The following is a 13,720-nucleotide window of genomic DNA, read 5'->3' as shown; positions in this document are numbered from 1 at the left end:
TACTCTGGCTGCAGTCACAGCTTGGATTCTGCCAGGCTCTCTGCCTTTCCCCAAATATGGGAAGTGGTTTTGAAATTAAAAAAAATTAAAATCCCGAGTCAGAGGGACAGTGAGCGCACTTACAGGACAGTACTGGTAAATTGGGGAGACCTACCTACACCAACTCGGTTTAGGGTCAAAGATTCAAATACAAAGGTTTGAATAACAATACATTCGAGTAAAAAGGACCGAAAAAAAAAAAAGACTGAATGCACCCCAAAAAACATCATTTTTACCTATAGCAAAACCAAAAAAAATACATTAAAAAAATGGCATTCAGTCTTTTTTTCGGTCCTTTTGACTCGAATGTATTGCATTCGATCATTTTGTTTTCGAATTAATGACTGGACACCCACCAACTCACTGGGCTTCAAACTGTGGGGCAGGAAGAGTGTCGAGCAGCGACCAGGAACGGTTGGTCGGGAGCGGTGTTCCACTCCTTTTATTCTTTTCTGTTTACCATTTCTCTACTTTTTACGACCATATTCACCATTCTATATAGAGGATTTGTCCATTCATGCCCCTCTGCAAGTGTAAAGTTGTAATAGGAGCCTTAGTTACTAGTCACTTTAGACTATTGCAATTCACCGGCCACAACACCAGGCCACATGTTGCACTATGCTTCCGCCTACCCTCTCCTGCCGAGACCACAATTCCACTACTTTTTTAAGTACAATTCTACCACTGATGTCGAAGGGAGTATTGTTACTGCTTTTAATAGGAAACATAAGTAGTAATGTAATTCGGGAGGGACCAAGCAACAATAATTTTACGCAAGTGGGGCGCAATATAAAATAATGTGGATACCACTTCCCTAACTTTTGGTAAATCTATTACATTTCAACCAGCATGTAGCCACCTGGGAAGGAACACTGTTGAGGATTTAAGTCCCACGTGAATATTGCCAGAATCTCTACCTCCTGTGCAGTTTTGGCGACCACGTCATGAGTGTGTTGTTCTTTGCAATCACTCTGCACAAAGAAAAGTCGGCAAACAGGCTGCATGGGATACCCTTTTATTGCCCTAACTTAGAACACCTCTTTCATTAGGAAAGTTAGAACAATAAAAACGCAGTGCTGACAAAAACCCAACTTGCGTGTCCTTTGAAATACACAGTGTTTGGGGGCTCCCATCAAACTGAATGGAAACGATGCACTAGGTGCATTGCAAGAAAACAAAAGAAAAAACATACAGGATTCTCTTAGCAAACATGACGATCCAGAGATGCTTCACGCCCCCGGAAGGAGTACACTGGTTGTTTCGCATTGTAAAATGATTTAAAAATACTTTAAAAACGCCTTTTTCATTTTGCTTTTTATTTAACTCCATAAATATTTTTTTCGTAAGGCTCGGTGTTTTCTTACACTTTTTTTTAAACACTTTTTTTTTGTTTTACACACAACTTTTTAACACTTTTATTTCGACTGTGTCAAACAACTTAATAATAATAATAAAAAATAAAAGATTTGGCAAGTGTGGAGCAGCTGGGTAACCAGGGACAATCCCTCATACTGCTAATAAAACCACTAAGAAATGAAGTATTTGGCTTCAAACTAGGAATTTAATCCATCTCTTTTTTTTTGTCTTCCGCAACAGGTCACTGAGAGTGCCTTTCTAATAACCAAACAAACCCAAATTCTCCTTCTTCTCAAGGTAAAAACCTGTTGTGTTTGCATGCAGAACTTACAATAGCTCCTAATATTACATGTTTTCCCTGAAAATGTAGCTGCGATGGAAATTAAAAAAAAGAGCATAAATATATAACAGAATAAAAAATAAAATAAAAAAAGGAAGATTCCAAAACAACAACAGCGTACTATAATTAATTAGCATTGCAATGGGTGTTGTGTGCACATCCAAAAACCTAACAAACCATTTCAAAGAGATTCCTTTATGTATTACTGTATTTACAAACGGTAAGATGCACCCAGTTTTCTTGTTTTTCTAGGGATAGGTTGTGTACTTTGTTCATTGTCTTTGCACCTGGATTGAGAGCTTGAGCGCTTCCTAGCCAAAGGATGATTGGTTCCAGTTCATTTGTGCAGTACGCTCTGTACATCGTTGAGTCCGGGAAAATGCTGCAGCAATTTGAGTTTGGAATACTGCAAGTGTGTGGGTCTGCGCGCGTGCTTGTGTGTTGATTGTTTAGTTTGCTGTATCTTTGCCATCGTCTCTACTTCTTCGGAGGCGTTGAAAGGGTGCCACAAGCCTAGACGCACCCCTCCCACGAGATTAGGTAGTAAACATGGGGCGCCCCATCGTTGGCTCCTACTTGTACGGTGAGATGGCTTGTAACCCTGTTATCCTGACCCCGTCAAGTTCCCTTCAGGACGCCGTTGTGGAATTTTACCCATGGTTCTTGAACAAATGCCTGCATCTGCTTTCCAACAACTTTGCATTGAAGTGTGTAGGTTGGGGAGGTCCTGTACTCAATTTTGGTTCTGTGCAGAAAGAGGTTCTGGCTTTTGAGTATTCATCAAAGGAGGAGTTGAGTAGTAGGAAAACTTTGCATCCTTAGCCGGTTGAATGGAGAGCACCACACCGTTGGACAAATGGAAGTTCCCTTTGCGCTCCCGGTGGCATGGACAGCAAATGAGTGGGTTAAATGACCATTGCTCTTGATTAGTAACCTGGACTGTGAAGGGTTTGCTACCAAGGCATCGTTTTCTCTTTCTCGCTCTCGTCTCCTGTTTCAGGCTATTTGGGAGTGAGTTGTAATCTCTGTCGTTGAACTCCAAACCTATTAATCACAATCTCAAATCCACCACAATAACAGTCTAAGCAAGGTGTGACTTGATTGGAATTTGGTTACCTGCCCACCACTACATCAACGGTCACCTACCCCCGAGGAACAGCAGTGTGCATGGTACCCTGGACACCACTCTTCTTTAAGATCTACAATTTATGTGATCTTTCTAGACACACCAGTTTAGTAGGTCGCATCTGTAACGGGTATTGAGGCGATCTCTCAAAGCTGTTGGTTTACTGCTCGGTTGTGATCCTTTAAGTGGAGACAGCATGGTTTGTGTTAAGACTTTGCAGCACCATCGGGATGATGTGTCAAGATGCATGTGGCTACGCGTGTCATTATGCTCTCCCTCCCGCCAACCACTTGCTTCATTGTTGCCCCTATTGTGGCATGCGGGTCCAGGCCTCTTGTGGTGGTCTACATGAATCTCAACCTCCATTCCCCAATGTGCGGCATCGCTACAACAATGCAAAGTGCTACTACAAGTCATAAATGAACATGCAAGAGCAAAAATGCCCATGGCCTTAGTGCAAACGTTGCCAACATATTATCCTCTGCAGGATATTGTAGATTCTTTTTCTTCTCTGTACAGGATTTCTACTTTTGTATCACTGTACATAGGTGATGATGAGTAGGCGCTATATACTGTTTTTTTGCGCAAGAGGAATGTTGCTGAATGCAAATCGAAACACGCAACACTGATCTTTACAGTTTTGAGCAGTGAAATCGACAATACTGGATAGATCCTTCACCTCGCTGAGGAGGACCAACAAGGCCAAAACAGGTGTCTGGGGTTGCTAGTGGTACTCATGTTCAGAGGAGAAGTGCGTGACATTTCGATGCGGGACTCCCCTTGTGGGCGGGCCAAAGACTGATATGCAATTGGTATTTCCCTTCCGTAAAAGGTACATAGTACTACACTATTGTTGTAGACCCTCCAGAGTGGAAACTAGCCCATAGCACAAATTTGGCTGTGTTTGTTCTCAGTCAAGAGGGGCACCCACATTTTTGTATATACGAAATGGATGAAAGGTGTCTACACTATTAGTCAATAGTTTTAGGTCAGTTTGACGGTAAAAACGTGTCTTCATCAGGATGATTGAATTACTGTACATATTTATGTCAAAGCCAGCATTTGTGAAGGTTGGAGAAAGCCTGCGTTTCCCTTATTTCCTATTTGTTTGCTCAGAATATTTTATGTTGGTAAGATGGGGAAGAAAGATAGCTCAGGGTCAATGCATTTATCTTGCAAGCAAGACAACGCAGCTCGAATCCTGAACCCAGCTTAGAAACCACTCGTTGGTATTAAGCATGTTATAAAAGAACAATAATAATGTCCCTGTTTTTTGGGAGTGAGAGTGTCTGGTAAACTATTGTCTGTGGATCTTCTGTAGATCTGGTTGGAGTAGAGACAAATACTGTTTGAGCTCATCATAGACGGTTTCAACAGGTGTTTGCCATGACTTGGATAGATTAGGCCATGGAAAATGCTTCAAATGGAAACATCTTCCAAGAATACAAATGGTGCCAACAATGGGATCCTGTTTAGAGCTTGAAAATAAATTCTACGGTTAGGCGTCTGCATGTAAAGTATCTTCTAACAAAGTGTTTACAGCTGTAAAGGATGTCCGCGTCCCTGCCCCAGACTATATCTCAGGGTCTGCAACACGTGGCTCTACACATGTTTGGGATTATGACCCCCATGATCCACCACCATTGACTATGCTGGTTAGGCTTGATATGGGTTACAGTCCAAACCCCTGGCGTACCAAAGGTTACATGCCTGTGCTATAAAAACATTAGTTCTCAGTGAAAGAGCTGGGGACTGTCGCGGGGCAACCCTACATGTCATCAGAAAAGGGATCAGGTTGTAGGTGTCCCAAGGGGGGCTTCAAGCCATGTTTCCAAGAGGGGGGTGTATTTGAAGTTATGACGGCAACCCCAACATAGGAGTGGAGTAGTTTAAATGATGGCAGACCATGGTGCAGAGTTCCTAGACTTCACACAGTGAGTGGAACAATGGACTTAAAAAGTGGGCTGCCACTCGCGGTCGTATGGACCTCACGACCCATGCTGCTCTGAACTCAGGTCGTATGGACCTCACGGCCCATGCTGCGGTGAACTCAGATGCTTAATTGGTGATCACCCAGCCATTCTAAGGTGTGTTAAGGTGCGCGCTAGAAATGGCACTACACTTGTATTGCCCGGTTTGGGGCTATTTTACCCAGAATACTGCACTTTTGCAGCAACAGAGTTTTTGTTTCATAGGGATACATATGCAGTGCTTACTACGAGGGCGAGTAAGAGAGAGAGCGGGCGAAGATGGTTCACGCCATACTACATTCCATGACGGTGGCTCTATCCAATCATGGCTGATCTTCAAAAGCCTATGAAACCATTGGACCATTCGGAGGGACCTGGCTACGTCTAATGACAAAAGCAACAGTACTACCAAGAGCACCATGTACATACAAATGGAACAGACCAAAACGTAAACTTTTCTTCAGAAGCAGTTTTACAAAGCGGAACATTGGAAACATTAATTTTGTATGGTCTTTTACATGTAAAACATCTTAATGTGCGCCTTGTCCACCATATAAAGGTTTATTATGAAGAATGACCATTCTATGTATTAGGTTTATGGTGATGCGCTCCTGGCCATGCGTGTCATCATCACATGGAAACGTAAAGTTCACCACCCCCTTCAGATTACCTTTGTGGTGAAAGAAGGTCTGACCTCTGGTTGGCCAACTGCGGGCGTGCCAGCGGCTTGATGCCCACACGCAAGATGGCGGCTTTGCTTTTTATGGTACAGGCCCGCAAAATGTAAAAATGAGAAGATTTCTTTTAAGCTAGGAAAGGGGCGGTTCTTATGCCCAGCAGTTAGGAGCTTGGGTCATCGTCTAGCTGCACAAGCTAGTAGCTTGTATTATCATCTAGCAGCACAAGCTAGTAGCTAGGGTCATCATCTAGCACCACAAGCTAGTAGCTCAAGTGGGCAGCCGTATGTTTTCCTGGACAGCGAAAGTATCAACATTTTAACCAACCTCTTGTAGGATGAGCAGACATTGGGTCTCGTTACGAGTTTGGGAGAATCGCCCATTGACATACGGCAAAACTCGTTTAGTGTTACTGCATCTCATTCTGGCGCTTTATCTCTAAATCTACTAGATTAACAGGGATGGTCAGGCAATGATAATCCCCATTCATGGAGGCCACAGGATTCCATTGGGGGTTTGGAACATTTATCATGGGCTGTAAATCCAACCACAGTAAATCTGCCCGCTGTTAGCTGTAATGTGGCGTTAACACCTCCAGCCAAGTGCAGGAGTTGTTTCCTCTGCCAGATCTCCGAAGTCAGAATTTGCCAGTGCAGTAAATATGGCAGAGAACTGAGACTTTATTTTACAGCCACCATCAAATTTACAATGAGGCCCATTGACCTAAAAGGAATTCCAGGGTAATTTCATATTTTAGTCTTCGGGCTTTCAGGACCCCACAATCTCTGCCACACAATAGTGATGCTACTTCAGTAATCTCACTTGTGCTGGCTACTAGACTTGTTTAAAATTGTGGTTTATAATTAACTTGAGAAACAAGCTATGTGGGCATGGCATCAATGATTCACATAGTCAAAGCGACCTTGTTAATAGGGTAAATCATTTTCTGGGCACAAGTGAGTAGATGCACCAGCACATCACAAGTGATTAGATGCACAAAAGCATCACAAGTGATTAGATGCACCAGCACATCACAAGTGATTATAGATGCACCAGCGCATCACAAGTGATTAGATGCACCAGCGCATCACAAGTGAGTAGATGCACCACTTCACAAGTGATCAGATGCACCAGAGCATCACAAGTGATTAGATGCACCAGCGCATCACAAGTGAGTAGATGCACCACTTCACAAGTGATCAGATGCACCAGAGCATCACAAGTGATTAGATGCACCAGCGCATCACAAGTGATTAGATGCACCAGCGCATCACAAGTGAGTAGATGCACCACTTCACAAGTGATCAGATGCACCAGAGCATCAGAAGTGATTAGATGCACCAGCGCATCACAAGTGATTAGATGCACCAGCGCATCACAAGTGAGTAGATGCACCACTTCACAAGTGATCAGATGCACCAGAGCATCACAAATGATTAGATGCACCAGTGCATCACAAGTGATTAGATGCACCAGAGCATCACAAGTGATTAGATGCACCAGCACATCACAAGCGATTAGATGCACCAGAGCATCACAAGTGCGTAGATGCACCAAAGCATCACAAGTGATTAGATGCACCAGCGCATCACAAGTGATTAGATGCACCAGTGCATCATTTGATTAGATGCACCAGTGCATCACAAGTGATTAGATGCACCAGAGCTTCACAAGTGATTAGATGCACCAGTGCATCACAAGTGATTAGATGCACCAGAGCATCACAAGTGCGTAGATGCACCATAGCATCACAAGTGATTAGATGCACCAGAGCATCACAAGTGTTTAGATGCACCATCACATCACAAGTGATTAGATGCACCAGAGCATCACAAGTGCGAAGATTCACCAAAGCATCACAAGTGATTAGATGCACCAGCACATCATTTGATTAGATGCACCAGCGCATCACAAGTGACTAGATGCACCAGAGCATCACAAGTGATTAGATGCACCAGAGCATCACAAGTGATTAGCTGCACCAGTGCATCACAAGTGATTAGATGCACCAGAGCATCACAAGTGATTAGATGCACCAGCACATCACAAGCGATTAGATGCACCAGAGCATCACAAGTGCGTAGATGCACCAAAGCATCACAAGTGATTAGATGCACCAGCGCATCACAAGTGATTAGATGCACCAGCGCATCATTTGATTAGATGCACCAGCGCATCACAAGTGACTAGATGCACCAGAGCATCACAAGTGATTAGATGCACCAGAGCATCACAAGTGATTAGCTGCACCAGTGCATCACAAGTGATTAGATGCACCAGAGCATCACAAGTGATTAGATGCACCAGCACATCACAAGCGATTAGATGCACCAGAGCATCACAAGTGCGTAGATGCACCAAAGCATCACAAGTGATTAGATGCACCAGCGCATCACAAGTGATTAGATGCACCAGCACATCATTTGTTTAGATGCACCAGCGCATCACAAGTGACTAGATGCACCAGAGCATCACAAGTGATTAGATGCACCAGAGCATCACAAGTGATTAGCTGCACCAGTGCATCACAAGTGATTAGATGCACCAGAGCATCACAAGTGATTAGATGCACCAGTGCATCACACGTGATTAGATGCACCAGAGCATCACAAGTGCGTAGATGCACCATAGCATCACAAGTGATTAGATGCACCAGAGCATCACAAGTGATTAGATGCACCATCACATCACAAGTGATTAGATGCACCAGAGCATCACAAGTGTGTAGATGCACCAAAGCATCACAAGTGATTAGATGCACCAGCACATCATTTGATTAGATGCACCAGCGCATCACAAGTGACTAGATGCACCAGAGCATCACAAGTGATTAGATGCACCAGTGCATCACAAGTGATTAGATGCACCAGAGCATCACAAGTGCGTAGATGCACCAAAGCATTAGATGCACCAGCCCATCACAAGTGATTAGATGCACCAGCGCATCTCATCCGTTGCCCCAAGAAGAATTTGCAGAGTGGGCCTCTTACTGCAGATATGTGTTAGTTGGTTTACACCCATTGCATAGCTCACTCCATTGCTGCTCCACCAGGCTAAACGGTATTCCATTAAGGAACCTCAGAGTCTACATCATGAATGGTGGACATCCGACTGACTCCGCCTCAGCTCTACTAGCCTTTCTGAAGGTACTGCCCGGAGCCGTACACTCATCCTATTATTAAATAAATAACCTCAGTAGTCCTCACGGAATCCGTTTCCGCACGAAGGAGCTTCATGCACCACAAATGCACGACTGACTCTTGCCCAGCCCCTTAGGCTTTTGGGAGGTAGATGTCTATTATGAAACTCCTATATTTTAATATTATAAACCTTATTAATGCTCAATGCGTTGACCTTAGACTGATGAAAAGCAGGCCCAGGGGTGCCTGGTATGTGACAGACTCTTCTGGCCTGACATGAAATCTTACCATCTCCCTGGCTTCAATGTAACTAATTTCATCGACTTGAAGGATGAAAGGCTGAATTCTACTTACTCAGATTCAAACCTGCACCCAGCAGGTGGCACTAGGATCCCTGAAGTAGACACATTAACCCGCTGGCACAGAGTTTCCTCTTCACAACACCTCCATCCAGCCCCATCTGACCCCTCCATTAACCCTAATCTTGCTCTCCTTTCCTGAAGTCTTTTACGTTACTTTGTGCATATTTTTTATCCTAGGAATCAGGCCGCACCTAAAAGTTCGTGAATACGTGTGACTCTTACGGGAGATTCGGCCAAATTCCGGCTCAAATCCTGTGCGATATGAGGAGGTTTGCGCGACCCCGCCGGCCATTTTAGATAAAGTTTGCTTAGTACGCAGTTGGAAAAGAAAAAAAGACTGTTGTCTGCAAAGTTTTTATGCGCCGTGAAAGAAACAGCGTATACTGTAAAATGGACAAGCGTGCATTAATGCATAAACGATGGCATACGATCTGAGCCCGAATTTGAATTGCGTTTATTTGGGGGCTGGGGGGAGAGCAGCCCAGAACAGAATACCCGTCCACTCTTTGTAGGTTTACGCTTGAAGAGTAGGCTTTGGAGATGGCTTTCTGTGGGTGGTCATTGCGTCTCTAATCACCTACGTGAAACCTACCTCAGGGACAACGCACTGGCCATGGCAGCAAGACGGCGCAGGTTCGATCCCCGGGTCCGTGCTCAGGCACCTCGCGGTATTTAGCGCGTTTTAAGGAAACAATTATATCTCTACTCACTTGCCAGGCTTTTATGCAGGTGGGTGTTCGATTCAGATATTAGGAGGGTTTCAGGACGGTGAACATTTTTTATACATAGTGAGTTGAAAAGGTCAGAGTCTTTCTTGGCAGCATATTTTTTAAAGAAAATGAGAAAGAACCAGCTTGCAAAATTAGTGGTGTACATCTGGATGTTTGTTTCATCTAGAAAACAAAATGAACTCATTAAGGAGCTAGGTTATGTGTTCTCCAAGAGTCTGCCATGAACTCATAATATTGCAATAATACCAGCTAACATGGTGCTTATGTAAGAGTGATGCATAATTGACATGTGACTGTCTCCGCCCCAGGCCTACCAGCATCTCCGATGCTATTTCCTGCAAGCCATAGAATTCCCCTTCTGTAAAATTACTCATCTCACTGGCACAAATGGGAGCAACGCATGACTGACAGCATGACACAAAAATGACATGGGCCCGGCTCTGCTCCAGCCCTTTGTGCCAGGCAACAGTGCCAGTCGCATGCCAGGCAGAGCTCTTTAGGAAGGCAGAGTTTACCATATGAAAGATCCACCTCTGACAGGATGGCAAGGCTTTGACAGAATGAACCATGGCTGGCTCCTCCCTAGCCCCCTAGTCTTTTGAGAGGTGTCTGCCATGAGCTCTCCATATTCTAATGTGCTACTCTTCCCTATCACTCATCTTACTAGTTTCCAAATGATTTTTTTAAAAAAAGGGCTACAAAAGCCAAACGTGAACTCTCCCAATCACCAATTTCAACTTCACTCATTTTACCAACTTCAGATGGTTAAAGGGACAAGTAGTTCCTGACCAAATTTCAACATGAGCCCTTCAGGCTACCTGTGGGGATCTGCGAGCAGGTGCGTGTCCCGAAGAGCTATCTTGCTACAGAATTTTGGGTGTTTTCGTTTATTTCTGTTTTTGTTTGTTTTATTATTTGTATTGTACATCAGGCCCAGGGGTATCAGGGCGCAGAGCATAAGATAACTTACAGCTTAGTTACACATAAGGGTATTCTAATAACATTCAAGGACCCGGTTACCTCTTGCTAACCCAACATCCGACCTCACCTTCATCTTCTCCCCTCACGTCTCTGTTTTTAAGGAGCTTTTGCACACCTTCCGTGTTTTTCTCTAAGAATCAATCAAAACCATCCCAACCCAATCCAGAACTACCAGAACTTCCCTGGGAATAAACATCTTTTTACGCTAGATCCGGACAGTTTCGGCTTTAAGAGAAAATGTGCCAGAAGCCGAACACTGGCCCGGATTTTACTTGAAGAGTTGAGCGGTTCTACGTGACTACAATCGAAAACAATTTGTTTAATATGAGTCTGTTTATATAAAAAAAAATGTAATTCAATTTGGCCCCAAATATATGGGGGGAGACCCCCAACCCTTCCCCCAATTTCCCCCATACTAATTGTCACAATTACCCAACCCCACACATATCTTCGCCCAAATTCTATTAAGAGAATGTGTAGAATTTGCAATCGACATATTCTTTGACTATGTAACCTCCCTATCGGAGTTGAACAAGCTTTCGAAGCACTTTTTAAAAGTTTCACCCAAGTCTACTCCCAGTGTAACGTTTACATGAACACTTTTTTCAGAAATGTCACCCTAAGAATCAGGAAAAAAGTTCTTTGAGCTCAATTTCCAATTTAAAACTGGCCAGGAAGGAATAGTGCAATTTCCGATTAAATTCTCTGTGCAAAAACTCATGTCACAAAGCACACACGGTGCTACTGTTTACAGACATTGGTAGTACAGTTGCTTCCATGCCACTGACCATCGAAAAGGGAACTTGGTGGCTCTCCAAGGTAGAGTAGTTGCCTTGGCCGTGCGGCCATTCGCGTCTAGAACGATGACTTCTAAAATCCCAGTCCACATCAATGCAATGCTGGTTTCGTCTCCCACCACAATATCAGCTGCTGCTGCTCCTGCCATTGGCTGACGGCTCCTGTCCAATGAATGATCAGATTCCACTTGGCCCAGTGAGACAACTGGGTCCTAGAGCCCATCTACTTCTCCAACATATTGCGGGGCGTGCAGTAGACAACTATTGTGCAGGAGAGGGACGTTTTGTATGATAACACAGTCTCATCAGGGCGTGGGTAAGGACATTTGATAGGGAAAAAGAACACTTGAAGTATTAAAAGAACACAATGTTTGATAAAAACATAGAAGTGTTGCTGAATGAGGGTTTCCTTTTTCGTTGACTCTACGTATGGGGAGGTTTTGGCGGTACCAGACCTACTCCGCCTTTGTAGTAATTCGAAGAAGAAACTCATCTCCTAGAAAATGCCGGAATTTAACCAATTAGAAGTCAAAAGAATCTGTCACAGAATAAAGATTTGACACCCCCTGTTTTCTCAAGAACATCTAAAAACAGTGAAAGCAAGAGAATTACAGTGCCTAGCGGTATCACAGAGCACTACAGAGCACGCTCAGACCGACACGACTGAAAACAGAGAGCTGCGGATTCACCTAAGCCAAGGTCTTGAAAGTTTGTCCAGGAGGTTGTCTCGTTCGATTGTCCCCCATCGAAACAGAAAACAGAAAAGCCCACCATCCCCGACCCTGACTTTTCCAGTCCTCCCCGCTCCACGAAAGAAAGAAAAGGAAACCTCCAAAATATCTCAAAGCGGTGTGGCCGGTGTGTAGGAGTTCCCAAGAAGAGCACCAAAAACCCAAAACTCAAGTAAGGATGGTTCCAGGGGATAGCTGATTACAGTCGGAGATCCAGGAAGAAACGTACATGACAAACCAAAGAGCACTCAATAACAGGGCCTTGGATGTCTTCGAAGTCCTTTGAGCTTCCAAGTTGCCGGGTTGATATTTCACTTTTCCAAAAGAACAAAAAAAAATCGACGACGAAAAAAGTTTTTGTTTTGTTTGGTTTTTTGTTGATTTTTTTTTTTGGTCCTTCCGTATTTTAGTTGCAACAGTGCTTCTCCGAAAAAAAGGTCCATCTATAAATATAATTTTCTTTTTTATTTTTAAATTCTCCTCTCAATATATATATCTATATATATATCTATATATTATTTTTTGAATGGCGTTAACCTGCTGAAGTTTTGCCAGAACGGTGACTGGCTGCGTTTGGGTTCGTTGAACTCGAAGACCTGGGCTTGGGTTAATCCATCCGTTACCATGTATTGTCCGTGTATGATCCCTGGTTCCTGGGGTGGTGGGTAGGTCGGGGGGACTGACTTTGGGTAGCTGACACCTGAAGAGGGAGAAAGAGAGGAAACAGTTAGTTACTTGGAAGGAAGGGGGACCTGGAACAACACTGCTTGATTAGTGAATGCTTCTGTTGCATGAAATGCACAGCTGACGGCATAGGGTCCATGAGTACATCGAGCACATGCAATTCACCGCCTTGATACCTGTGGGGTTTTGAGCGCTCTACAAATGCAAAAATAAATATATAAATACATAACTAGAAGCTAGAGTGTCCTTCAAAAAAAGATCACGGAGAACAGCGAAGGAAGAAGCAAACAATGAGATTGATGGGGAGAAAATTGCAGTATTAGGGGGATAAAGAATAGTAGCACTCTGCAACCTGCAGGTCTATATTTGCTTTGGACTACAACTCCCATCATACCGCAACATTGAATAAGCTGGCTGGGGTTGATGAGAGTTGTAGTGAAAAGCATCTGGCGAGCCAAAGGTTGCAAACACAGGAAATATACCCAAATGTCGCCTCCAGAATTCCAACTGCCGCAAATTCAGAATTTTTATTTTTCTGTCCCCCCTTATATGATATATATATATATATAATATATATATATATATATATATATATATATATATATATATATATATATATATATATATATGTGTGGGGGTATGGGATATAATACAAGTATGTAGGGGGTACAGGGGGCCTCCCCCCTCATATGTATGTGGTGTAAAGGGAGTTGAAAAAAATTTTTAAATAAGATTTTTAAAAAGTCTGCATTTTCGGCCATCAGACTTCTGGGGGTCGCAGTAATC

At 43.5% G+C, this 13,720-nt stretch overlaps 1 protein-coding gene across 3 annotated transcripts in view; it reads right to left on the bottom strand.

Moving 5' to 3' along the window:
* Positions 1–1,038: 1,038 nt before the first annotated feature.
* Positions 1,039–13,720, bottom strand: part of ARHGEF9 (Cdc42 guanine nucleotide exchange factor 9) — a 1,787,868-nt gene continuing 1,775,186 nt past the window's right edge. For all 3 annotated transcript variants that reach the window (XM_069612543.1, XM_069612544.1, XM_069612545.1), the window contains one exon: positions 1,039–12,950. In XM_069612543.1, coding sequence (XP_069468644.1) covers positions 12,766–12,950 — 185 coding nt within the window. In that variant the 3' untranslated portion in view covers positions 1,039–12,765. The remainder of the gene's footprint in view (positions 12,951–13,720) is intronic.

This window comes from Ambystoma mexicanum, chromosome 5p (genome assembly GCF_040938575.1).
Source record: "Ambystoma mexicanum isolate Mex_15411 chromosome 5p, UKY_AmexF1_1, whole genome shotgun sequence".
NCBI classification, from domain to species: domain Eukaryota; kingdom Metazoa; phylum Chordata; class Amphibia; order Caudata; family Ambystomatidae; genus Ambystoma; species Ambystoma mexicanum.
This window is presented reverse-complemented; position numbering and strand designations above follow the sequence as displayed.